Raw genomic sequence first — 27,453 nt, forward strand, 5'->3', positions numbered from 1 at the left:
CCTAAAGCCATAACTTTGGAAGTATGCTTGGGGTCTTTGTCCATTTGGAAGACCCATTTGCGACCAAGCTTTAACTTCCTGACTGATGTCTTGAGATGTTTCTTCAATATATCCACATAATTTTCCTTCCTCATGTTGTCATCTATTTTGTGAAGTGCACCAGTCCCTTCTGCAGCAGAGCACCCCCACAACATGATGCTGCCACCCCCATGCTTCACGGTTGGGATGGTGTTCTTCGGCTTGCAAGCCTCCCCCTTTTTCCTCCAAACATAACAATGGTCATTATGACCTAACGGTTCTATTTTTGTTTCATCAGACCAGAGGATATTTCTCCAAAAGTATGATCTTTGTCCCCATGTGCAGTTGCAAACCGTAGTCCGGCTTTTTTATGGCGGTTTTGGAGCAGTGACTTCTTCCTTGCTGAGTGTCCTTACAGGTTATGTTTTACTGTGGATATAGATACTTTTGTACCTGTTTCCTTCAGCATCTTCACAAGGTCCTTTGCTGTTGTTCTGGGATTGATATACACTTTTCGCACCAAAGTACGTTCATCTCTAGGAGACAGAATGCGTCTCCTTCCTGAGCGGTATGACGGATGTGTGGTCCCATGGTGTTTATACTTGGGTACTATTGTTTACAGGTGAACATGGTACCTTCAGGTACCTTCAGGCATTGGGAAGGGAGAGGGAGATAGAGAGAAGAGCTGGTGGGAAGGGAGAGAGCGATGGAGATAGAGAAGAGCTGGTGGGAAAGGAGAGAGAGATAGGTAGAGAGGAGAGCTGGTGGGAAGGGAGAGATCGAGAGAGAAGGGCCGCTGGGGAGGGAAAAAGAGCGATAGAGAGACGAGCTGGTGGGAAGGGAGAGGGAGAGAAGGGCCGCTGGGGAGGGAAAGAGAGGGATAGAGAGAAGAGCTGGTGGGAAGAGAGAGAGAAGTGCTGATGGGAAGAGAGATAGAGAGAAGAGCTGGTGGGAAGAGAGATAGTGAGAAGAGGTGGTGGGAAGTGAGAGAGAAGAGCTGGTTGCATTAGTCCCCTCGTTTGGTGATTGGCATTTAGGTTGTGACAACCAAAAGGCCGCAGACGGACCTACAGAATGTTTTCGGAGGTTAGTTTTGCAGGGTGACCTGATTTGTAACTATGAATAAATATATTTTTTTACATGTAGGGGCAGATTTATGTAATCTTGCCTTCAGGAGATTTTATTAGCTTTTTAATGTATTTAGTCGGATCAGTGGACCAATTCTCATTCTTGACAATGGGCTAAAATACAGTGATTCCAAGAACACAGGATGAGATGTTACTATCCTTTGTGCAAGCACTTCCAAGAGTTAATGAACAGTGAGCGTGGTGAAATTTGGGGAGCGCATCGTCAGTAGTGTACCTTTCGTTCCTAGGGTGTTTCGGCCTTTCACACTATACACCCTCCCCAAAGGCGGCCAGCGACAGGGTGATCAATCCTACGCTTGCGTCCCATTCCCAATTAGTCATAGGAGTTGCCTTGTTGTTGATAGCCAACATCCCATGGGACTATGCATGGCAGGGGCGTCCTCCTCCCTGAGTCAAGCATTGTTGACCGCATACCTCCTGGCCCTCTCACTTCGGGGCCCAGCTGGGGTCTTTCCTCTTCATCCAGAGCCACTGACTGCTGCCTTCTGCCGCCTCCGATACAGCTTTGATTGCCGAACGCTGGCTCTGGTCCTTAATTCCCAGGTCTCTAAGCAGTCTGGTTGTAGATGTTGCCACAAAACCTCTGCAGCCCACCTCCACTGGTCGGACTTCTGTGTTCCAGCCATGATGCCGTGCTTCGGCAGCTAGATCAGCATAGCGCAGATGTTTTCGCTCATAAGCCTCATCTACTGAGTCCTCCCAGGGTACTGTGAGCTCAATGATGAAGACCTTATTGAGCGAACGGGACCAGAGCACCATGTCAGGTCTTAGGGTGGTGGTTGCGATCTCCGGAGGAAACACAAGTTGCCGGCCAATGTCAGCTAGCATTTTCCAGTCGCGGGCCAAGCACAGCTGGTCTCGCTCTAATGGTGTAGAGCCGCTCTTTGGTGGTTTAGCCCCTTCGCGGACAAAGTTTGTCCGTAAGGAGTGTGATGCTGCTGTGGGTGGTAGGGAGTTGGTGGCAGCTCGCTTGTCCTCCAGGGCGGACGCAAGGTTTTTAAGGACTTGGTTGTGACGCCAAGTGTAGCGTCCTTGGGTGAGGCTTGTTTTACACCCTGTGAGAATGTGCCTGAGGTTGGCTGGCATGGAACAGAGGGCACAGTCCAGATCTTCACCATACCATTGGTGAAGATTAACTGGTGTTGGAAGGACGTCATATGTTGCTCTGATGGAAAAGCTCAACCGCCTTGCTTCCATGGCCCACAGATCCTTCCAGCTGATCTTCCTCTTCTCCACACTGTCCCATCGAGTCCACTGTCCCTGTTTGGCAAGAGAGACTGCCTTGGCCCACCTTGCAGCCTCCTCCTGATGGCGTACTTCCTGCACTACCATCTTCCGCCGCTCGGGTGCAGTGGCCTTACTCCAAGCAGCACGGCTAGTTAGCCCAAGGCCTCCTCTCCATTGCTGAACATGACCCACAATGTCAGCATGTCTGAGGGCTGCTGTTGCCTCCTGGACTGCTTTTCCTGGCCTCCATTTTCGCCCAGTTGTCAAGGTCGGCGCGTTGTTGCTCACCACTGGGTCTCGAGATTCATTCAGTGTCATCTGGAGCCTGGTTTTTGCACACTTGAATTCCTCTGTTAGACTGGTGAGGGGCAGCTTGAGGACACCATCTCCATAGAGGCCTATGGTGGTACGGCATCGTGGAACTCCGAGCCACTTCTTTAAGTTGCCTGTGACTCCTCTTTCCATCTTCTCCACTGTTGAGATTGGAACATCATACAGTGCTACGGGCCACAACACCCAGGGTAGGAGACCAAACTGCAGACACCAGGCCTTTAACTTTCCGGGTAGCTGGGTGTTGTCGATGGACTGTAGGCTACTACTGATGTCTTTGCACAGCTGTTGCACCTGGTCTTTGTCCTTCAGGATGGCATCATACCACCTTCCAAGGCTTTTTACCGGCTGCTCAGACACTGTTGGGATTTGGTCATCTCCGATGAAGAATTTCAGGTCAGAGAATACTCCCTTCACAATCGAGATGCTGCGTGACTTGGATGGTTTAATCTTCATACGGGCCCAGCTGATGTTCTCCTCGAGTTTTCTGAGCACTCTCCTGGTGCATGGGACAGTGGTGGTCAATGTTGTAATGTCGTCCATGTAGGCTCTGAGTGGAGGGAGGCGGAAACCAGAGTCGACTCGCTGTCCACCAGCAACCCATTTTGAGGATCTGATGATAACCTCCATTGCCATTGTGAATGCCAACGGAGAAATGGTATATCCCGCCATTATACCTACATTCAGGCACTGCCATGAGGTGGTGAACTCTGAGGTGGTGAAGCAGAACTGCAGATCCTGGAAGTACGACTTCACCAGGTTTGTGATGGTGTCCGGTATGTGGAAAAATCTGAAGGCAGACCACAGGAGTTCATGGGGCACAGAACCAAATGCATTGGCGAGGTCGAGGAAGACTACATGGAGGTCCCTTTTCTCCACCTTGGCCATTTGGATCTGGTGCCAGATCATGCTGGAATGTTCCAAGCAGCCAGAGAACCCTGATATTCCTGCCTTCTGTACAGATGTATCGACGTACGCATTCCTTTGCAGGTACTCGGCCATCCTCTGGGCAATGACCCAGTGTAATTAGTGTGATAGTCAGCAACAACACTACTGCTATTCCCCATACTTATTCTATTATTCCACTTCTACTGCTATTCCCCATACCTATTATATTATTCTACTTCTACTGCTATTCCCCATACCTATTCTATTATTCCACTTCTACTGCTATTCCCCATACTTATTATATTATTCCACTTCTACTGCTATTCCCCATACCTATTATATTATTCCACTTCTACTGCTATTCCCCATACCTATTCTATTATTCCACTTATACTGCTATTCCCCATACTTATTCTATTATTCCACTTCTACTGCTTTTCCCCATACCTATTATATTATTCCACTTCTACTGCTATTCCCCATACCTATTCTATTATTCCACTTATACTGCTATTCCCCATACTTATTCTATTATTCCACTTCTACTGCTATTCCCCATACTTATTCTATTATTCCACTTCTACTGCTATTCCCCATACCTATTCTATTATTCCACTTCTACTGCTATTCCCCATGCTTATTCTATTATTCCACTTCTACTGCTATTCCCCATACCTATTCTATTATTCCACTTCTACTGCTATTCCCCATACTTATTCTATTATTCCACTTCTACTGCTATTCCCCATACTTATTCTATTATTCCACTTCTACTGCTATTCCCCATACCTATTCTATTATTCCACTTCTACTGCTATTCCCCATGCTTATTCTATTATTCCACTTCTACTGCTATTCCCCATACCTATTCTATTATTCCACTTCTACTGCTATTCCCCATACGTATTCTATTATTCCACTTCTACTGCTATTCCCCATACGTATTCTATTATTCCACTTCTACTGCTATTCCCCATACCTATTCTATTATTCCACTTCTTACCAGTTCTGCCAGTATCATCACATATTTGAAATCTGATATACCTACTTGTGTCTTTAAAAATGAATTATATGAGGCTTTGTATTTTTGTAGCCATTCATGGACAGTTTTTGAATAAGTCACACAAATCAGCAATGGATAATAAATGTTCCTGGAATCAAATATAATTGTTTACATTTTAGTATTGTGCACATGCTTGGTATAAATGATAGGTGGACTCACAACTCATAAAGGCATCGTATGTTGTCTATGTAGAGTACGATGACGTCGAGAATCTTCAACTAGTAATAAACCACCTGAATATTGATATTCATTAAATTTTTTCCCCCCTGAAGTTCTGGTGATTGAGAAACAAATTGTTTTAACAAGAACATTTTGAAACACCCATCACTTGGGAAACATAGATCAGGGATGTCCAACCCTCCTGGAGAGCAAGCAGGATTTTCTTCCAGACCTATTTAAAAGAGACAGTTCACCCACATAAAAACAATACAGAATGTTTGTGTCCTGACCTTGAAAGCAGTCTACGAACAAGGAGACTTCAAACTATGATTTGGATACCCACTGCCATCAACCATTAAAATAAACATTCCTGTGCAGAACCTTGGTGTGGTGGTAAAACTCCCTGGCACGTGTCACATGTAACTCTCCACCTGAGAACAGGGATCAATCCCTGCTTCTGACCTTCCCACTGTTTCTACCATTTCCCTGTCTCCCTATCTCATTTAATTATTGAATAAAGTGTCAAACCACCTAAAAAATATGTCCTCCAAAAATATTAGCATAATTAACATTTCATCCCCCAAAAATCTCAAAGTAACAAAGTTGTTGAATTTTGAATGTACATTTAATGTTCAAAGCATCCTGAGTACACCTAATTTTCCACCCTGGCCATAGGCCTAAGCCAATTACAAAAACATACTGCAGGAAAATCTTCATGAGGGAGGACCCCTAGTCCCCCATCTAGGGACTGTGCCAGGGGACAATGAAATTCACATAGCAAATCTCACTCCAAGCTTTCCTTAAACGTTGGCAGCCCTATGGTGGGGAGGGATAGAGAGCTCGATAGAAAGAGAATAGCTGGTGGGGAGGGACAGAGTGAGAGATGGAGAGAGAGAAGTGTTGGTGGGGAAGGGGAGAGGGATGGAGAGAGAGAAGTACTGGTGGGGAGGGAGAGAGAGGGAGAGATGGAGAGATGGTAGTGAGGGAGAGAGAGAGGAAAAGAGACTGGGGAGGAAGAGAGAGAGACAGGAGTTGATCCCTCCTCTCTCAGAAAAGATAACTGTAACTAACTGTCACCATCCCTCTCTCATTATCACATCTAAATGACTGCCTCATGTGTCCTGACACATCCTGCCTGGGTGGGAGCCAAATCCTGCCTGGGTGGGAGCTAACTGGGGGAGAGGAGGAGACCTAAGCCAACTCACAGCTCAGACAGCTGATATAACACCTCACTTGATTAGATGTGATCAGAACCATGTATTTAGAGAGTTGGGCCAATGTGGTTTCTGCATTATGATGCATTTACATGACACTTCAACATTCTATGGCAGCCATGTTAGAACCCCATTAACGTTTACATGAGGAATATTTCAACAATGCTATGTAACGGAATGTCTAGAATTGGAAAACTGTTCAAAACACTCTAAGTACACTATATGGCTCTGCCTGTGATTAATGAGTAACAAGGAACATGTTACATTGAGTTGCACAGATACCTGTTTGTGGTAATGTCTGTACTTCTAATAATGATGTCTGTCTATAATGTGTGTGTTGTGTATTTGCGAGACAGGCCTGTCTGCATGCTGAGGGTCACATGGACGACGGTCTGACCCTTCAGCGTTGTCAACACGAGGAGGCACGGGCTGTACGCATCATCAGGAACACCACTGTCCTCTTCAGCCACTTCATCAAGTAGGGCTCTGTGTGTGTGTGAGTGTGTGTGTGTGTGTGTGTGTGTGTGTGTGTGTGTGTGTGTGTGTGTGTGTGTGTGTGTGTGTGTGTGTGTGTGTGTGTGTGTGTGTGTGTGTGTGTGTGTGTGCGCGTGCGTGTGCGTGTGCGCGTGTGTGTGCTGCATTGGTAACCTAGACAGTTTAAGGACCGTCATCTATTTCAGAAAATACAGAACACGGTTGGACAAATTTTGTATGAGCTAGTTGAATGCTACTGAATACTACTGAATGCTTCTGAATACTACGGAATACTCCTGAACGCTACTGAATGCTCCTGAATAATACTACATGCCCCTGAATACTACTGAATGCTCCTGAATGCTCCCAAATGCTACCGAATGCTCCTGGACTCTACTGAATGCTCCTAAATCCTACTGAATGCTCCTGAATGCTCCTACATGTTACTGAATGCTCCCGAATACCACTGAATGTTCCTGAATGCTCCTAAATGCTACGGAATGCTCCTGAATACTACTGAATGTTCCTGAATGCTCCTAAATGCTACTGAATGCTCCTGAATACTACTGAATGTTCCTGAATGCTCCTAAATGCTCCTGAATGCTCCTGAATACTACTGAATGACAAACCGATTCACATTAACTTGCGCAATAGAGATTCAATTGCAGCTGCAGAACCGAAGGCAATTTTCCTTCTTTTGTGTGATTAGGCATGGATTAGTTCTCATGACATTAGCCTGCCGTGGATTCACTTCCAGAGACTGATTTCGGAAATGATCTGCTGTAGAATTTGTGCAATGTAATTTTAAAACAATTGAGATGGTTTGAGACCATTGTGGATAAGTGATATTAATGTAGACTATTAACAGTAAATTAGTTTTATGTCACTCTCACTATCCCTCTCTGCTTACTCCTTTTTCTCACTCTTCCTCTCCCCAAACCTATCCCTGCCCCTCTCCCTCTTCCCTAGGGGTCTTGACAGTATAGGAAGGGATAAGAACGTGGAGGTGTCTCTGCCTAACTTTGACGAGGTGTTGCAGACGCTGGATGATCTCATTGAGTATTTCAAACAGCCCGACTCAGAGCTGGAACATGAGGAGAAACAGACTCTGCTGAGATCTCTCATCAAACGACAGGACCTTTTCAAAGAGGAGGTGAGCTCCCAGGGCTCCGGGACCTCAGGTTTAATTGGGGCTAAATTTGAGTTCATCTCAGTTAATCTCAGTTTTGGACTGTTTTGTTCTGGAACCCATTTGCCAGGATCCGGTATGTCTCGTGGCCTGAACAATTATTTTCACTGTTTGCAATGTAAAAATTAAAATAAAAGCAATCAGAGTAAATTCAAGTTGACTCCTCTGTAATCCTCCTGGCTGCCCCTTAATAAAAGACTTCACGTGAAAACGTGCCAGATATTCTAAGAATTGATTCGTGTTGTGCCGGCCCGGGTTCATGGTTTTGCACAACATTGTAGCCTATATAGACCAACGCGTGGTCATTACTGTGGTGAGAGAGAGAATCGCACCAGTATCTCTCACAGAACTAGAATGAGAATCACTTTCTATGATCTCTCTCCCTCTCTCTGCTCTGACAGACATGAGCCTGCACCTCTCATCTCTCCAGCACCCCTGATCAAGTGAAATACATTTCCCAAAGTTATATAATTACGGCTGTCTGTTCAGAATGAAATGAAATCATTCAGAAGGCTACACCACGAATAGGTCTATAATTTAGCCACAGAGGATCGATAGCTTTACAAATATATATGTATATATATATCCTAGCTGTGGCAATGCACGGCAAATGGATCCTGCTGAAAAGAGAAGACTAGTCTGTCTGCAGTGCTACCAAGTATGTTATCAATGTCCAAATTTGGCCTATTGAGCGAACAGTATTGTTTTACATTAAAACAAGAGGGAGATGGACTTGAGAGCATCGGCCTTCACAGCTGAGTAAGCTGTGTGTCATTGGGTGAGTCAGTGAAACTGGAAAGCTTGATAAGGACTATAACTTCCTCCTCATATTGTACAATGTGTTTCTCCTCACACCTGGCCTAGGCTATTGATGGATTAGAGACAAAGTCGTTTCTATTGATCTCAGATTGTCAGTGTCAAAGTAGCCTGTCATTTACATAATTTGTGAGGTACTAAACAGATCCAGCTAAAGTCTCCCGTCTTCTAAAATGATGTAGAACTGCAGATTTTGCAGGTTTTCCTACTTACAAAGCATGTAGAGGTCTGTAATTTTTTTTATCATAGGTACACTTCAACTGTGAGAGTCGGAATCTAAAACAAAAATCCAGAAAATCACTTTGTATGATTTTTAAGTAATTCATTTGCATTTTATTGCATGACATAAGTATTTGAAACATCAGAAAAGCAGAACTTAATATTTGGTACAGAAACCTTTGTTTGCAATTACAGAGATCATACGTTTCCTGTAGTTCTTGACAAGGTTTACACACACTGCAGGGGTTTTGGCCCACTCCTCTATACAGACCTTCTCCAGATCCTTCAGGTTTCAGGGCTGTTGCTGGGCAATACGGACTTTCAGCTCCCTCCAAAGATTTTCTATTGGGTTCAGGTCTGGAGACTGGCTAGGCCACTCCAGGACCTTGAGATGCTTCTTACGGAGCCACTCCTTAGTTGCCCTGGCTGTGTGTTTCGGGTCGTTGTCATGCTAGAAGACCCAGCCACGACCCATCTTCAATGCTCTTACTGAGGGAAGGAGGTTGTTGGCCAAGATCTTGTGATACATGGCCCCATCCATCCTCCCCTCAATACGGTGCAGTTGTCCTGTCCCCTTTGCAGAAAAGCATCCCCAAAGAATGATGTTTCCACCTCCATGCTTCGCGGTTGGGATGGTGTTCTTGGGGTTGTACTCATCCTTCTTCTTCCTCCAAACATGGCGAGTGGAGTTTAGACCAAAAATCTCTATTTTTGTCTCAGACCACATGACCTTCTCCCATTCCTCCTCTGGATCATCCAGATGGTCATTGGCAAACTTCAGACGGGCCTGGACATGCGCTAGCTTGAGCAGGGGGACCTTGCATGCGCTGCAGGATTTTAATCCATGACGGCGTAGTGTGTTACTAATAGTTTTCTTTGAGACTCTAGTCCCAGCTCTCTTCAGGTCATTGTCCAGGTCCTGCCGTGTAGTTCTGGGCTGATCCCTCACCTTCCTCATGATCATTGATGCCCCACGAGGTGAGATCTTGCATGGGGCCCCAGACCGAGGGTGATTGACCGTCATCTTGAACTTCTTCCATTTTCGAATAATTCCGCCAACAGTAGTTGCCTTCTCACCAAGCTGCTTGCCTATTGTCCTGTAGCCCATCCCAGCCTTGTGCAGGTCTACAATGTTATCCCTGATGTCCTTACACAGCTCTCTGGACTTGGCCATTGTGGAGAGGTTGGAGTCTGTTTGATTGTGTGTGTGGACAGGTGTCTTTTATACAGGTAACGAGTTCAAACAGGTGCAGTTAATACAGGTAATGAGTGGAGAACAGGAGGGATTCTTAAAGAAAAACTAACAGGTCTGTGAGAGCCAGAATTCTTACTGGTTGGTAGGTGATCAAATACTTATGTCATGCAATAAAATGCAAATTAATTACTTAAAAATCATACAATGTGATTTTCTGGATTTTTGTTTTAGATTCCGTCTCTCACAGTTGAAGTGTACCTATGATAAAAATTACAGACCTCTACATGCTTTGTGAGTAGGAAAACCTGCAAAATTGGCAGTGATTCAAATACTTGTTCTCCCCACTGTATAACGGTGAAGTTTTTCATTTCTTTCACTTCAAATTAAAACTTTTTCAAAAATCTAACTTCACAGACATCTGAAGAACCATCTAAAGATCAATTATATATAACTAACTCGTTTTTTAACATTATAGTCCCAAGGTCTCAAATTTGTCGTTAAAGAAGTCATTGCATGTATACATTTTCTTTTACTTGACTTGAGACTGAACTTGAAAAAAATGTATGATTCGATTCGACTTGACTTGCTCTTAGAATGTACTGTACAACTTGGACTTGATTCGAGACTCGACCCATTCTACTTGGGACCCGACTTGAGACTTGAACCTTGTGACTTGAGACTTGCTTGTGACTTAATAAAAAAATAGTGACTTGATCCTACCTCTGCCTAAAAGAGACTCCCACAAGATATGCAAACTATTGACCCTATTCCCTATGTAGTGCACTACTATAGACCAGAGCCCTATTCCCTATATAGTGCACTACTTTAGACCAGTGCCCTATTCCCTATGTAGTGCACTACTTTAGACCAGGGCCCTATTCCCTATATAGTGCACTACTTTAGACCAGGGCCCTATTCCCTATGTAGTGCACTACTTTAGACCAGGGCCCTATTCCCTATGTAGTGCACTACTTTAGACCAGGGCCCTATTCCCTATATAGTGCACTACTTTAGACCAGGGCTCTATTCCCTATATAGTGCACTACTTTAGACCAGGGCCCTATTCCCTATATAGTGCACTACTATTGACCAGGGCCCATAAAGCTCAGGTCAAAAGTGGCCGTTGTGGATGTAACCCTTGTATTAGAGCGTTGGGCCAGTAAATGAAAGGTTGCTGGATCGAATCCCCGAGCTAACATGGTAAAAATCTATCCTTCTGCCCCTGAGCAAGGCACTCTTCCTCGGGTAGGCCGTCATTGTAAATAAGAATTTGTTCTTAACTGACTTGCCTAGTTAAATAAAACAAAATAAAAAATGACCAGCCTGGTGTTTGTGTGTGTGTTTCAGGGAATGCTGGCCCTGCTGGTGATGTGCATCGACCGTCTCAACCTGTACAACAGCGCTGCTCACTTTGGAGAGCATGCTGGGGAAGAGGCTGGGGCAGCATGGAAGAGCATCCTCAACCTACTCTACCAACTACTGGGTGAGAGAGATGGATCTTAGGGTTCTGTGTCAACTCTAAACACCTCTGTGCACACACACACACACCTCCCTGACCCTGAGCTCCATCTGAAGAGTGACATGACAGTTATTTTATTTACAGGGGAGAGAGAAGAGAGAGAGAAAGAGATGAGAGCGAGAGAAAGAGGAGAGAAAGAGAGAAACAGAGAGAGAGAGAAAGAGAGAGAGAGAGAGAGAGAGAGAGAGAGAAACAGAGAGAAATAGAGAAACAGAGAGAGAGAGAGAGAGAAACAGAGAGCGAGAGAGAGAAACAGAGAGAAAGAGAGAAACAGAGAGAGAGAGAGAGAGAGAGAAAGAGGAGAGAAAGAGAGAATCAGAGAGAGAGAGAAACAGAGAGAGAGAGGGAAGAGATGAAGCTTCATCACATAAATAAAATAGTGACCCGTTCTTAACACCTGTCCTGTCTGCCCTCTGGGCACTGTGATGTCATGATGCAGTGTCCAGGCAGTGCATGCATCCCAAATGGCACCCTTTCCCCTATATAGTGCACTAGTTTCGACCACAGTGCATAGGGCTCTGGTCAAAAGTAGTGCACTATATAGTGAATAGGGTGCCATTTGGGACGCACAGTGTGAGACAAGGGAGGCTGTTAACACCAGTCAGATAAATGTTCAAAACCCTTTATTTACAAATGAGATCAGTTACAAATGTGTGACAAAGACCCCTTGTATAGCATAGTATCGGTCTATATAAGTGCCTGGATGTGTTGTTGTTCACCTTTGTTGTGGTGATGTCATAGAGGCAGAAACAGGTCCATCATTTTAACGAGTTCCCCTTAGTTCAGCTTGACCGCACTCGTATTCAAATCCTCTACACACACACACACACACACACGCACGCACGCACACACGCACGCACGCACGCACACACACACACACACACACTCCCTTGCACGCAGGCACACACACCGTAGTGAAAACAGCCCAGACTTCCTCTCGCTAAACCAACACAGGGGTCACCCTGAAGGATGCCAGTGCAGTCTGAGCGGAGAGAGAGAGAAGAGAGAGGGGAGATAGATAGGAGAGAAGAGAGGAGATAGGAGAGAGAGAGGAGAGAAGAGAAGAGAGAGAGAGAGGCGATAGGAGAGAGAGAGAGGAGAGAGAGTCAGACAGTGTTCTCTGTGAGTTTGTGTTGACTAATGGCTCTGCATTGAGCGGTATGAATTAGCTGACAGATTATGCTGTTAAACTATCCCAAAGGCATTATCATTCTGCTGTCCCTAAGGCTAATGGTGAGTGATGACTGGGTGAGGAGACTGCTAGATATCAAACTTACACAAGAGGTCTCAACATAAATGGAGAAATGACATTTTCTCGTCAGCCTCTGCCTCTCTCTCACCCTCTCACCCCTCTGCAATGTCTGCATCACTCTGTCATCCCTGTCAATCCCTTCTACTCACCCCTCTTTCCCTCACTCTCCCCTCTATGCCCCTCCACTCACCTCTCTCTCCAGCCTCTCTGATCAAAGGGAACCGGAACAACTGTACCCAGTTCTCCAGGAACCTGGACTGGCTGGTCAGCAAGCTGGAGAGACTGGAGTCCTCATCAGGTACCCTAGACAATACACAGAGAGTTCAAGAAGTACATATGTGTATTAGATCAATCAGATTTGATTTGGTCAGGAAACTCCCCAGACCTTTACATATTGGGTATGGAATTGTTTGTTTATGTAGTCAAATGCCTTGTATTATTAGCTAGCTAATTGTATGCTGTGTGTGTCTGGTGTAAGTAAACCTGAATCCTAATATGAGAGTCGTTCTAGAACTGTAAATAAAGTAGCTTTTCTTACAAAGGTCTATAGCATAATCTCCCAGTAGTTTTAGCCTGTTTGTCCTCAGGTATTGTGGAGGTGCTCCGTTGTATCATGATAGTGTCTCCTGATTCTATTCTGTTTTGTTTTGTTCTACTTTACTCTATTGTAGGTATCCTGGAGGTGCTCCATTGTATCCTGATAGAGTCTCCGGAGGCTCTGAACATCATCCAGAAAGGACACATCAAGTCCATCATCTCCCTGCTCTACAAACACGGACGCAACCACAAGGTCAGCAACAACAACACATTACTGATGTTCTAATACACTCATTCTGAAGGTTCTAACACACTCATTCTGAAGGTTCCAATACACTCATTCTGAAGGTTCTAAAACACTCATTCAGAAGGTTCTAACACACTCATTCTGAAGGTTCTAATACACTCATTCTGAAGGTTCTAATACACTCATTCTGAAGGTTCCAATACACTCATTCTGAAGGTTCCAATACACTCATTCTGAAGGTTCTAATACACTCATTCTGAAGGTTCTAACACACTCATTCTGAAGGTTCTAATACACTCATTCTGAAGGTTCTAATACACTCATTCTGGAGGTTCTAATACACTCATTCTGAAGGTTCTAATACACTCATTCTGGAGGTTCTAAATGAAACTCAACAGCAGCAGCATGTACACATACCTGCTGAATGACAATATCATGCTGTAAACAATGCTATTGTAATGCTTTCTGAGAGAGAGGCAAACATGAGCCAAACATCTTCAGTATGAGCAGCAGTGCTTTGGGCTTTCATCCCTATAACCAGAGGAGATAGTTAACCCGGGGGAGATGGTTAACCCGGGGGAGATGGTTAACCCGGGGGAGATGGTTAACCCGGGGGAGATGGTTAACCCGGAGGAGATGGTTAACCCGGAGGAGATAGTTAACCCGGAGGAGATAGTTAACCCGGGGGAGATGGTTAACCCGGAGGAGATAGTTAACCCGGGGAGATGGTTAACCCGGGGGAGATGGTTAACCCGGAGGAGATAGTTAACCCGGGGAGATGGTTAACCCGGAGGAGATAGTTAACCCGGGGAGATAGTTAACCTGGGGGAGATGGTTAACCCGGGGGAGATGGTTAACCCGGGGGAGATGGTTAACCCGGAGGAGATAGTTAACCCGGGGAGATAGTTAACCCGGGGAGATGGTTAACCCGGAGGAGATGGTTAACCCGGGGAGATGGTTAACCCGGAGGAGATAGTTAACCCGGGGGAGATGGTTAACCCGGGGAGATGGTTAACCCGGAGGAGATAGTTAACCCGGGGGAGATGGTTAACCCGGAGGAGATAGTTAACCCGGAGGAGATAGTTAACCTGGGGGAGATGGTTAACCCGGAGGAGATGGTTAACCCAGAGGAGATAGTTAACCCGGGGGAGATGGTTAACCCGGAGGAGATGGTTAACCCAGAGGAGATAGTTAACCTAGAAATAGTTAACATGTCAGGGCTTAGACAGAGGTTAAACAGTACTAGCAATTCATAAAACTTCTAACCATGTCAAGTTTAACCTGAAAAGTGATTGTCCCCCCTCAAAACAATGCAACACTCAGACAATGTACAGTCGTGGCCAAAAGTTTTGAGAATGACACAAATATTAATTTCCACAAGGTTTGCTGCTTCAGTGTCTTTAGATATTTTTTGTCAGATGTTACTATGGAATACTGAAGTATAATTACAAGCATTTCATAAGTGTCAAAGGCTTTTATTGTCAATTACATGAAGTTGATGCAAAGAGTCAATATTTGCACTGTTGACCCTTCTTTTTCAAGACCTCTGCAATCTGTCCTGGCATGCTGTCAATTAACTTCTGGGCCACATCCTGACAGATGGCAGCCCATTCTTGCATAATCAATGCTTGGAGTTTGTCAGAATTTGTGGGTTTTTGTTTGTCCACCCGCCTCTTGAGGATTGACCACAAGTTCTCAATGGGATTAAGGTCTGGGGAGTTTCATGGCCAGGGACCCAAAATATCGATGTTTTGTTTCCCGAGCCACTTAGTTATCACTTTTACCTTATGGCAAGGTGCTCCATCATGCTGGAAAAGGCATTGTTCGTCACTAAACTGTTCCTGGATGGTTGGGAGAAGTTGCTCTCAGATGATGTGTTGGTACCATTCTTTATTCAAGGCTGTGTTCTTAGGCAAAATTTTGAGTGAGCCCACACCCTTAGCTGAGAAGCAACCCCACACATGAATGTCTCAGGATGCTTTACTGTTGGTATGACACAGGACTGATGGGTGCGCTCACCTTCTCTTCTCCGGACAAGCTTTTTTCAAACAATCGGAAAGGGGATTCATCAGAGAAAATGACTTTACCCCAGTCCTCAGCAGTCCAATCCCTGTACCTTCTGCAGAACATCAGTCTGTCCCTGATGTTTTTCCTGGAGAAAAGTGGCTTCTTTGCTGCCCTTCTTGACACCAGGCCATCCTTCAAAAGTCTTTGCCTCACTGTGTGTGCAGATGCACTCATACCTGCCTGCTGCCATTCCTGAGCAAGCTCTGTAGTGGTGGTGCCCCGATCCAGCAGCTGAATCAACTTTAGGAGACGGTCCTGGTGCTTGCTGGACTTTCTTGGGCGCCCTGAAGCCTTCTTCACGACAATTGAACCGCTCTCCTTGAATTTCTTGATGATCCAATAAATTGTTGATTTAGGTGCAATCTTACTGGCAGCAATATCCTTGCCTGTGAAGCCCTTTTTGTGCCAAGCAATGGTGACGGCATGTGTTTCCTTGCAGGTAACCATGGTTGGCAGAGGGAGAACAATGATTCCAAGCACCACCCTCCTTTTGAAGCTTCCAGTCTGTTATTCGAACTCAGTCAGCATGACAGAGTGATCTCCAGCCTTGTCCTCGTCAACACTCACACCTGTATTAATGAGAAAATCCCCGACATGATGTCAGCTGGTCCTTTTGTGGCAGGGCTGAAATGCAGTGGAAATGTTTTTTGGGGGGGATTGCCATCATACAAACTGAGGCAACAGACTTTGTGAAAATGTATATTTTTTTGTCATTCTCAAATCTTTTGGCCACGACTGTATGTAAAATCAGTGCCCAACAGTGTATGCAGATCTGTGGCTATCACAGCTGTCATGGTGGCGTTGACAATAGCCTCATGCTGCATATCAACCTTCCTACTATGTGCTTTACATGCAGTGTTAACTAGCCCTACTGGGTCAACTGGGTAATTGTGCATGCAACATCCAGAGCCAGGCTGCGTCCCAAATCTCTCCCTATTCCCTCTGTAGTGCACTACTTTTGACCAGGTGCTATTTGGAGTGCAACCCCAGTCCTGTAAGCAGCAGGTGTTGATCCATACCATGACATGGCACAGGAATCATTTAAGCTTTTAAAAACCAATAAAGACATGGGCCATGCATGCCCCTCTATGGGTTATTAGCATCATTTACTTGGTTGCTAAGTGACGTGCTATTGTTACACAGAGACAAAACCGAAGGATTGTCGCCTTCTGTCTGTCCGTGTGAAGCTCTATTGAGGAGTGTGACACACACAGGACAGACAGAGCAATGTAAACATATGTTTCACATGCCAATAAAGCCCTTTGAATTGAATTGAGAGAGAAAGAGAAAACAAGAGAGAGAGAGAGTTTGAGAGAGAGAGAGAGCGAGAGAGAGCACGAGAGAGAGAGAGAGTTAGAGTGAGAGACAGAGAGAGAGAGAGTTAGAGAGTTAGAGAGAACTCCTGGGTGGTCACTTCAATCGTCTTCATCTTTTGAACTGATGTGCAGGCAGGGCACTTCTACACTGTAACGAGCTTCAATTCTGTTAAGAAACAATAATGTTCATATTGCCAGTTTTTGCTTTGATGGTGGATAAATAAGATAGTTTACTCAGACCGTTTACCATTGAATACAATTGTCAAGGATCCTGTCTGTGTAAATGGGCGTTTCCTCACTCGCTTGAGCATTCTTTTCCTGTGTGAGCCCACCACTTCCTCCATAATATCTGGCATGCTCACGCCAGAGAGCTTATTGTCCCCTCCTGCTCACTCCACCCGCCCCACCCTGACCAGAAAAAATGGGTGTGATGTCTCACCCTGGGGCAACCCCTCCACAGGGCGAGGGCAATAAGTAGACCAGAGAGGCCCCGATCAGAAAAATGGAGGGAGAGGGTATCTCGCTTTCTCTACCATCTCTGTTGGTAGAATGGTTAATAATGGCTATGGCACAATAGCCAGCTAATAGGATGGTATGTATACTAGAAGGCCTAGTTGGACAAGGCTGAATATGCACATGATGGAATTTAGAGGTAGCCTAAATATGAATGATTTAATGGAAAAAGAATGAACTAAAATAGGAATAAGTTGACTGTGACTAAAACTAGACAAAAAATTGTCCAGACTTTTAGTCGACTGATAATAACTAAAACTAAGAAGGATTCAATTACTAAAATGTGACTAATAATTAAAACTATTTAAGACAAAAGATTAAAACAAAAAAAATGAATCTAAAACAGCTGCCAAAATGAAAACTTGGAAGGAATGAGGATAGTATAATTCATTCTTATACGTCTCTCTGGTTCACTGTCTCTCGATCTCCCTCGATCCTTATTTTCTTATTTCCCCATCTCTCTTTCCCTCTCTCTTTCCATCTCTCTTTCTTTCTCTTTCCCTGTCTCTCTCCCTCCCTTCTTCCCTAGATCCTGGACGTCCTGTGCTCTCTGTGTGTGTGTAACGGGGTGGCAGTGAGAGCCAATCAGAACCTCATCTGTGATCACCTGCTTCCGAAGAGAGACCTGCTCCTCCAGACACGATTGGTCAATGACGTTCAGAGGTAACAGGAAGTAGGAAGTGCCCCAATGTAACCATGCGCCATAAAATTAGAACTAATACCATTCTAATTCTATGGTGTAATCAATCTAATTCTATGGTGTAATCAATCTAATTCTATGGTGTAATGAGTCTAATTCTATGGTGTAATGAGTCTAATTCTATGGTGTAATCAATCTAATTCTATGGTGTAATCAGTCTAATTCTATGGTGTAATCAGTCTAATTCTATGGTGTAATCAATCTAATTCTATGGTGTAATCAATCTAATTCTATGGTGTAATGAGTCTAATTCTATGGTGTAATGAGTCTAATTCTATGGTGTAATCAATCTAATTCTATGGTGTAATCAATCTAATTCTATGGTGTAATCATTGTAATTCTATGGTGTAATCAGTCTAATTCTATGGTGTAATCAATCTAATTCTATGGTGTAATCAGTCTAATTCTATGGTGTAATCAATCTAATTCTATGGTGTAATCATTGTAATTCTATGGTCTAATCTGTGATAACATGCGTCTTGGTGAGAGGTGTAGGAGTCAGGCGCAGGAGAGAGCAGGGATGTCTGAGAAGCGTGTTTAATAATATAGTCCAGCAATACAAAAACGGCACAGACCAAAACCCCAAAACTACGCTCTTGAATAATCAGAAACTGGTGCAAACGCACGGAGGAACAAACACAGTTCCGACACATTACATACACGTGCGTAATAGCGAAAAAACAACAAACATCAAATACAATCGAGCGCAATGCACACAAGTCTAATCCTGCACGAATTACGGCAGGTAACAGGTGCCCTATATACCCACAGAAATCAAAGCAACTGAAACCAGGTGTGAAAAGGAACACAGACAAAACAACCAGAAAAAGAAAAAGGGATCGGTAGCGGCTAGTAGACCGGCGACACCGAGCGCCGCCCGAACAGGGAGAGGAGTTACCTTCGGTAGAAGTCGTGACACTAATCAGTCTAATTCTATGGTGTAATCATTGTAATTCTATGGTGTAATCAGTCTAATTCTATGGTGTAATCATTGTAATTCTATGGTGTATTCAGTCTAATTCTATGGTGTATTTGGTCTAATTCTATGGTGTAATCAGTCTAATTCTATGGTGTAAACAGTCTAATTATATGGTGTAATCAGTCTAATTCTATGGTGTAATCATTGTCATTCTATGGTGTAATCAGTCTAATTATATGGTGTAATCAGTCTAATTCTATGGTGTAATCATTGTCATTCTATGGTGTAATCAGTCTAATTATATGGTGTAATCAGTCTAATTCTATGGTGTAATCATTGTCATTCTATGGTGTAATCAGTCTAATTCTATGGTGTAAACAGTCTAATTCTATGGTGTAATCAGTCTAATTATATGGTGTAATCAGTCTAATTATATGGTGTAATCAGTCTAATTATATGGTGTAATCAGTCTAATTATATGGTGTAATCAGTCTAATTCTATGGTGTAATCATTGTCATTCTATGGTGTAATCATTGTCATTCTATGGTGTAATCAGTCTAATTATATGGTGTAATCATTGTCATTCTATGGTGTAATCATTGTCATTCTATGGTGTAATCAGTCTAATTCTATGGTGTAATCATTGTCATTCTATGGTGTAATCATTGTCATTCTATGGTGTAATCAGTCTAATTATATGGTGTAATCAGTCTAATTCTATGGTGTAATCATTGTCATTCTATGGTGTAATCATTGTCATTCTATGGTGTAATCATTGTCATTCTATGGTGTAATCATTGTCATTCTATGTTGTAATCATTGTCATTCTATGGTGTTCTCTGCAACATATCCTTGTTAACCCTATCAGTCCCGAGGCCCCAGCAAAAATAGGTTTTTCATTTATTTGACTTTCATTTGTCTACATGTCCAGCCCTTATATTTAGTCTCACAATGAAGTGCTTTAGATATTATTATTTATTTTTTGGGGGGGGGGTGGACACAACCAGGGCTACAAGTAGAACACATAGCAATTTGACATAAACAGTTGAATTCATGAATTTTATTGACGGTATAGCCCAGAAGGCTGTAGTTCAAACACAGTTTGTAGCCTAAATCATGCAGGCGCGATGGTGGGACTCATTGGGTTAATAAACAACATTCATAAATGAATGTGCTCCCTGAACAGCAGGCAATTAGCAAGTTGTTACTGTCTGGGTAATTACATAAAGACATACATTCACTCTTGATGTACTACTGCACATGTCGTGTTAACTGATTTAATATAAACTCAACACAGCTCTTATGAATGCAATGTAAAAGAACAGGGAATAGACATATGACCAATGTATCATTTATCTGTCTGTCTTTCTGTACCGCAGCACACGTTGGTTAATTAAAGCCACACTCTCTGACTGTTTTCTCATCTCTCTGTCTTCATCTGGACCCAGTATGAGGCCTAACATCTTCCTAGGAGTGGCAGAGGGTTCAGCCCAGTATAAGAAGTGGTACTTTGAGTTGATGATCGACCAGGTGGACATTGGCTTTTCTCACTTTCATCAATTTCATTGCTTATGAGTTTTGTTTATTCTGTAGGAACATTATTGACGATTTGTATATTTAAAATGTAAGTTGTACTTGCAATTCAGCTCTTTGCTACCACACGTATAATGCCTTTTCTCTTTCTCTCTCTCTCTCTCCCTCTCTCTCTCTCTCTTTCTCTCTCTCTCTCTCCCTCCCTCTCTCTCTCTCTCTCTCTCTCTCTCTCTCTCTCTCTCTCTCTCTCTCTCAGGTGGACCACTATGTGACCAGTGAGCCATCCCACCTGCGTGTGGGCTGGGCCTCCACTAAGGGTTATGCCCCCTACCCGGGGGGTGGAGAGGGATGGGGGGGCAACGGAGTGGGTGACGACCTTTACTCATACAGCTTTGACGGACTCCACCTGTGGTCAGGTAAGCTCTCTGGGGTTCTGCATGACTCTACCTGTGGTCAGGTAAGCTCTCTGAGGTTCTACATGACTCTACCTGTGGTCAGGTAATCTCTCTGGGGTTCTGCATGACTCTACCTGTGGTCAGGTAAGCTCTCTGGGGTTCTGCATGACTCTACCTGTGGTCAGGTAAGCTCTCTGAGGTTCTGCATGACTCCACCTGTGGTCAGGTAAGCTCTCTGGGGTTCTGCATGACTCTACCTGTGGTCAGGTAAGCTCTCTGGGGTTCTGCATGACTCCACCTGTGGTCAGGTAAGCTCTCTGGGGTTCTGCATGACTCTACCTGTGGTCAGGTAAGCTCTCTGGGGTTCTGCATGACTCCACCTGTGGTCAGGTATTCTCTCTGGGGTTCTGCATGACTCCACCTGTGGTCAGGTAAGCTCTCTGGGGTTCTGCATGACTCTACCTGTGGTCAGGTAAGCTCTCTGGGGTTCTGCATGACTCTACCTGTGGTCAGGTAAGCTCTCTGGGGATCTACATGAATCTACCTGTGGTCAGGTAAGCTCTCTGGGGTTCTGCATGACTCCACCTGTGGTCAGGTAAGCTCTCTGGGGTTCTGCATGACTCTACCTGTGGTCAGGTAAGCTCTCTGGGGTTCTGCACAACTCCACCTGTGGTCAGGTAAGCTCTCTGGGGTTCTGCATGACTCTACCTGTGGTCAGGTAAGCTCTCTGAGGTTCTACATGACTCTACCTGTGGTCAGGTAAGCTCTCTGGGGTTCTGCATGACTCCACCTGTGGTCAGGTAAGCTCTCTGGGGTTCTGCATGACTCTACCTGTGGTCAGGTAAGCTCTCTGGGGTTCTGCACAACTCCACCTGTGGTCAGGTAAGCTCTCTGGGGTTCTGCATGACTCTACCTGTGGTCAGGTAAGCTCTCTGGGGTTCTGCATGACTCTACCTGTGGTCAGGTAAGCTCTCTGGGGTTCTACATGACTCCACCTGTGGTCAGGTATTCTCTCTGGGGTTCTGCATGACTCTACCTGTGGTCAGGTAATCTCTCTGAGGTTCTACATGACTCTACCTGTGGTCAGGTAAGCTCTCTGGGGTTCTGCCTGACTCTACCTGTGGTCAGGTAATCTCTCTGAGGTTCTACATGACTCTACCTGTGGTCAAGTAAGCTCTCTGGGGTTCTGCATGACTCCACCTGTGGTCAGGTAAGCTCTCTGAGGTTCTACATGACTCTACCTGTGGTCAGGTATTCTCTCTGGGGTTCTACATGACTCTACCTGTGGTCAGGTAAGCTCTCTGGGGTTCTGCATGACTCTACCTGTGGTCAGGTAATCTCTCTGGGGTTCTACATGACTCTACCTGTGGTCAGGTAAGCTCTCTGGGGTTCTACATGACTCCACCTGTGGTCAGGTAAGCTCTCTGGGGTTCTACATGACTCTACCTGTGGTCAGGTAATCTCTCTGGGGTTCTACATGACTCTACCTGTGGTCAGGTCTCTGGGGTTCTAATGACTCCACCTGTGGTCAGGTTCTGGGGTTCTGCATGACTCTACCTGTGGTCAGGTAAGCTCTCTGGGGTTCTGCATGACTCCACCTGTGGTCAGGTAAGCTCTCTGGGGTTCTGCATGACTCTACCTGTGGTCAGGTAAGCTCTCTGGGGTTCTGCATGACTCACCTGTGGTCAGGTAAGCTCTCTGGGGTTCTGCATGACTCTACCTGTGGTCAGGTAAGCTCTCTGGGTTCTACATGAATCTACCTGTGGTCAGGTAAGCTCTCTGGGGTTCTGCATGACTCTACCTGTGGTCAGGTAAGCTCTCTGGGGTTCTGCATGACTCTACCTGTGGTCAGGTAAGCTCTCTGAGGTTCTACATGACTCTACCTGTGGTCAGGTAAGCTCTCTGTGGTTCTGCATGACTCTACCTGTGGTCAGGTATTCTCTCTGGGGTTCTGCATGACTCCACCTGTGGTCAGGTAAGCTCTCTGGGGTTCTACATGACTCTACCTGTGGTCAGGTAAGCTCTCTGAGGTTCTGCATGACTCCACCTGTGGTCAGGTAAGCTCTCTGAGGTTCTCTCTACCTGTGGTCAGGTAAGCTCTCTGAGGTTCTCATGACTCCACCTGTGGGGTAAGCTCTCTGAGGTTCTGCATGACTCTACCTGTGGTGTAAGTCTGAGGTTCTGCATGACTCTACCTGTGATCAGGGTTCTGAGGTTCTACATGACTCTACCTGTGGTCAGGTAATCTCTCTGGGGTTCTACATGACTCTACCTGTGGTCAGGTAAGCTCTCTGGGGTTCTGCATGACTCCACCTGTGGTCAGGTAAGCTCTCTGGGGTTCTGCATGACTCTACCTGTGGTCAGGTAAGCTCTCTGAGGTTCTGCATGACTCTACCTGTGATCAGGTAAGCTGTCTGAGGTTCTACATGACTCCACCTGTGGTCAGGTAAGCTCTCTGAGGTTCTACATGACTCTACCTGTGGTCAGGTAATCTCTCTGGGGTTCTACATGACTCTACCTGTGGTCAGGTAAGCTCTCTGGGGTTCTGATTGACTCTACCTGTGTTCGGGTAAGCTCTCTGAGGTTCTACATGACTCTACCTGTGGTCAGGTAAGCTGTCTGACGTTCTACATGATTCTGCCTGTGGTCAGGTAATCTCTCTGGGGTTCTACATGACTCTGCCTGTGGTCAGGTATGCTCTCTGAGGTTCTACCTGTCCTGATGTGACCCTGACAGTTCCTTCTCTGCCTTATAATGTATTTTGTGAGTTAAGTCCTGAAATGTGTGTTTTTCGGTTTGGATTTGAATGTCAAGGGCAGAGAGACAGTATAACAATGTGTAGCTTATATAACTGCAGACGTTGACTGCCCTCGTGAAGTGAAATTCCGCAGCTATTTTGGGAGTTGGGCAGGGAAATCCTGAGGTCATCATTTTGTGGTCAACAGCAAAGAAAAAATATCAGTACAATATAATCTCACCGTCAACCAATCATCCCTCATCCGCCACCCTGCCCCTCCGTCAACCAATCATCCCTCATCCGCCACCCTGCCCCCATCAACCAATCATCCCTCATCCGCCACCCTGCCCCCATCAACCAATCATCCCTCATCCGCCACCCTGCCCCCATCAACCAATCATCCCTCATCCGCCACCCTGCCCCCATCAACCAATCATCCCTCATCCGCCACCCTGCCCCCGTCAACCAATCATCCAACCATCCCTCATCCGCCACCCCTGCCCCCATCAACCAATCATCACTCATCCGCCACCCTGCCCCCATCAACCAATCATCCCTCATCCGCCACCCTGCCCCCATCAACCAATCATCCCTCATCCGCCACCCTGCCCCCGTCAACCAACCATCCCTCATCCCTCATCCGCCACCCTGCCCCCGTCAACCAATCATCCCTCATCCCTCATCCGCCACCCTGCCCCCGTCAACCAATCATCCCTCATCCGCCACCCTGCCCCCCGCCAACCAACCATCCCTCATCCGCCACCCTGCCCCCCTCCCCCATCTAAACAGCCCCAGACTGTTAGTTTCTCCCAGTGATTTAAAGATACACTAGTTGACTGATAATGGGCGCTGTCACCATCTTACCTCCATCTTGGTACTCCCCCACCATTGTAAAAAATATTTTATAAACTATAGAAATCCATTTACTAATGTCTACAGTTATTTATTCTATACTGAATAAAAATATAAACTCAACATGCAACAATTTCAATGATTTTACTGAGTTAAAGTTCATATAAGGAAATCAATCAATTGAAATAAATGAATTAGGCCCTAATCTATGGATTTCATATGACTGGGCATAGGCCCACCCACTAGGGAGCCATGCCCGGCCAATCAGAATGAGTTTTTCCCCACAAAAGAGCTTTTGTACAGACAGAAATGCTCCTCAGTTTTAACAGCTGTCTGGGTGGCTGGTCTCAAACGATCCCGCAGGTGAAGAAGCCAAATGTGGAGGTCCTGGGCTGGCTACACGTGGTCTGGAGATGAGAGGCCGGTTGGACTTACTGCCAAATTCTCTAAAATGATGTTGGAGGCAGCTTATGGTAGAGAAATTAACATTAAATTCTCTGGCAACAGCTCTGATGGACATTCCTGAAGTCAGCATGCCAATTGCACGCTCCCTCAAAACTGGAGACATCTGTGGGATTGTGTTGTGACAAAACTGCAGATTTTAGAGTGACCTTTTATTATCCCCAGCACAACATGCACCTGTGTAATGATCATGCTGTTTAATCAGTTTGTTGATATGCCACACCTGTCAGGTGGATGGATTATCTTGGCAAAGGAGAAATACTCACTAACATGGATGTAAACAAATTTGTGCAAAACATTTTAGAGGAATAAGCTTTTTGTGCGAATGGAACATTTCTAGGTTCTTTTATTTTAGCTCATGAAACATGGGACCAACATTTTACATGTTATGTTTATAGTTTTGTTCAGTGTACTATAGACACTTTAATGCATACTTTTAAGTTATATTATGTGAGCTAAACATGCACATATATTAACAAATATATATATTTAAAGAATTCCCTGAAGTATAGAGATTGCTAATGTCCCCTCCTAATGTTACTGTCCCCACTACAACAACAAAAATACCTGGAATACCCAAAAATATCCTGGAAACATTTAATTGAAATACTGTAGAATTCATTCATTCCTGGAGGACTGCTCCTTCTGGGGAGTACCAAAATGGCCGCCCAGGGAAAGCTTCTCAATGGCCAATAAATAGCTTCAGCAACAGAGGGTTTGTATATGTTATTGGTTTTTATACATTCTACACCTTACACTTCCCCTGCTCCCCCTCTGAAGAGGTCCCAGACTGAGTCTGCCCTCCATGACTTTGAAGGCGTGACTTCTCTTCTTTTCTCCTCTCCTCTCCTCTCTTTTCCCCTCCTCTCTTCTCTTCTCCCCTCCTCTCCTCACCCTTTCCTCCCCTCCACTCTTCCGTCTTCTCCGCCCAGGCCGTATCTCCCGGGCGGTAGCCTCGATCAACCAGCACTTGTTGAGCAGTGATGATGTGGTGAGCTGTTGTCTGGACCTGGGCGCTCCTTCCATGTCCTTCAGGATCAATGGCCAGCCAGTACAGGGCATGTTTGAAGACTTCAACACCGACGGATTCTTCTTCCCTGTAGTCAGCTTCTCTGCAGGGGTCAAGTAAGGGGCCAGCACACTCACACACACACACACGCAGAGAAGCACACGCACAGACACAGACACGCACATGAACACACACACACATAGTTTAGTTTAATAAGAAAATGGCCCAGAAATGGGAAAATCAAGATGTTCTGAACCTCAATGGTTTAATAGATGCTAGAGGCTATAGCTCTATAGCTATAGTTATATAGCTCTATAGCTCTATAGTTATATAGTTCTCTAGTTCTATAGCTCTCTAGTTCTATAGTTCTCGAGTTCTATAGTTCTATAGTTATCTAGTCTACAGTTCTCTAGTTCTATATTTCTCTAGTTCTATAATTCTATATTTCTCTAGTTCTATATTTCTCTAATTCTATATTCATTTTATTATTCTCTAGTTCTATAGCTCGCTAGTTCTCTTGTTTGTAGTTCTGTAGTTCTACTGTTCTGTAGTTCTACAGTTCCATAGTTCCCTAGGTCTATAGTTTTCTAGGTCTCTGGGTCTCTAGTTCTCTCGTTCTATAGTTCTGTAGTTCTATAGCTCTATAGCTCTATAGTTCTCTAGGTCTATAGTTCTCTAGGTCTATTATTCTATAGTTCTATAGTTCTACAGTTCTATAGCTCTATAGCGCTATAGTTCTATAGTTCCCTAGTTCTATTGTTCCATAGCTCTAGAATTCTATAGTTATCTAGTTCTAAAGTTCTCTAGTTCTATAGTTCTCTAGTTCTATTGTTCTCTACTTCTCTAGTTCTATAGTTATCTATACAGCTATAGAGCTAGAGAACTATAGATTTATATAACTATAGAACTATAGAACTAGATAACCATTGAACTACATAACTATAGAACTATAGATTTCTAGTTCTCTAGTTCTATTGTTCTCCAGTTCTCTAGTTCTATAGTTATCTAGTTATCCAGTTCTATAGTTCAATATTTCTCTAGTTCTGTAGTTCTCTAATTCTCTACTTCTGTAGTTCTGTAGTTCTGTAGTTCTATAGTTCTGTAGTTCTATAGATTAGCCTTGGGTATATGAATATTACACAATGCCATTTTGGTGAGTAATGGCTTTTATCTCTAACTTCCTGGTCTCTGCCCCTCCTCAGGGTGCGTTTCCTGCTGGGTGGTCGTCATGGAGACTTTAAGTTCCTGCCCCCGGCGGGTTACTCCCCGTGTTACGAGGCCCTGCTCCCCAAGGAGAAGATGAGGGTGGAGGCTGTGAAGGAGTACAAGAGAGACCATGGAGGGGTCAGGGACCTACTGGGGACAACACAGTTCCTCTCCCAGGCCTCATTCATCCCCACACCTGTAGACACCAGCCAGGTGATATACAACCTGACATCTGTAAACAGTCTGTC

The 27,453-nt window shown here is 44.8% G+C and overlaps 1 protein-coding gene across 1 annotated transcript in view; it reads left to right on the forward strand.

Moving 5' to 3' along the window:
* LOC112238823 (ryanodine receptor 3-like) overlaps window positions 1-27,453 on the forward strand; it is a gene marked incomplete at its 3' end in the record, with an annotated part of 89,806 nt that overhangs the window by 37,644 nt on the left and 24,709 nt on the right. The window contains 10 exon segments of the mRNA XM_042300538.1: window positions 6,404-6,525; window positions 7,491-7,674; window positions 11,288-11,423; window positions 12,914-13,009; window positions 13,383-13,501; window positions 17,921-18,054; window positions 20,460-20,541; window positions 20,801-20,960; window positions 25,923-26,115; window positions 27,202-27,418. Coding sequence (XP_042156472.1) covers window positions 6,404-6,525; window positions 7,491-7,674; window positions 11,288-11,423; window positions 12,914-13,009; window positions 13,383-13,501; window positions 17,921-18,054; window positions 20,460-20,541; window positions 20,801-20,960; window positions 25,923-26,115; window positions 27,202-27,418 — 1,443 coding nt within the window.

Source organism: Oncorhynchus tshawytscha, linkage group LG18 (assembly GCF_018296145.1).
Source record: "Oncorhynchus tshawytscha isolate Ot180627B linkage group LG18, Otsh_v2.0, whole genome shotgun sequence".
In the NCBI taxonomy this organism is placed as follows: Eukaryota; Metazoa; Chordata; class Actinopteri; order Salmoniformes; family Salmonidae; genus Oncorhynchus; species Oncorhynchus tshawytscha.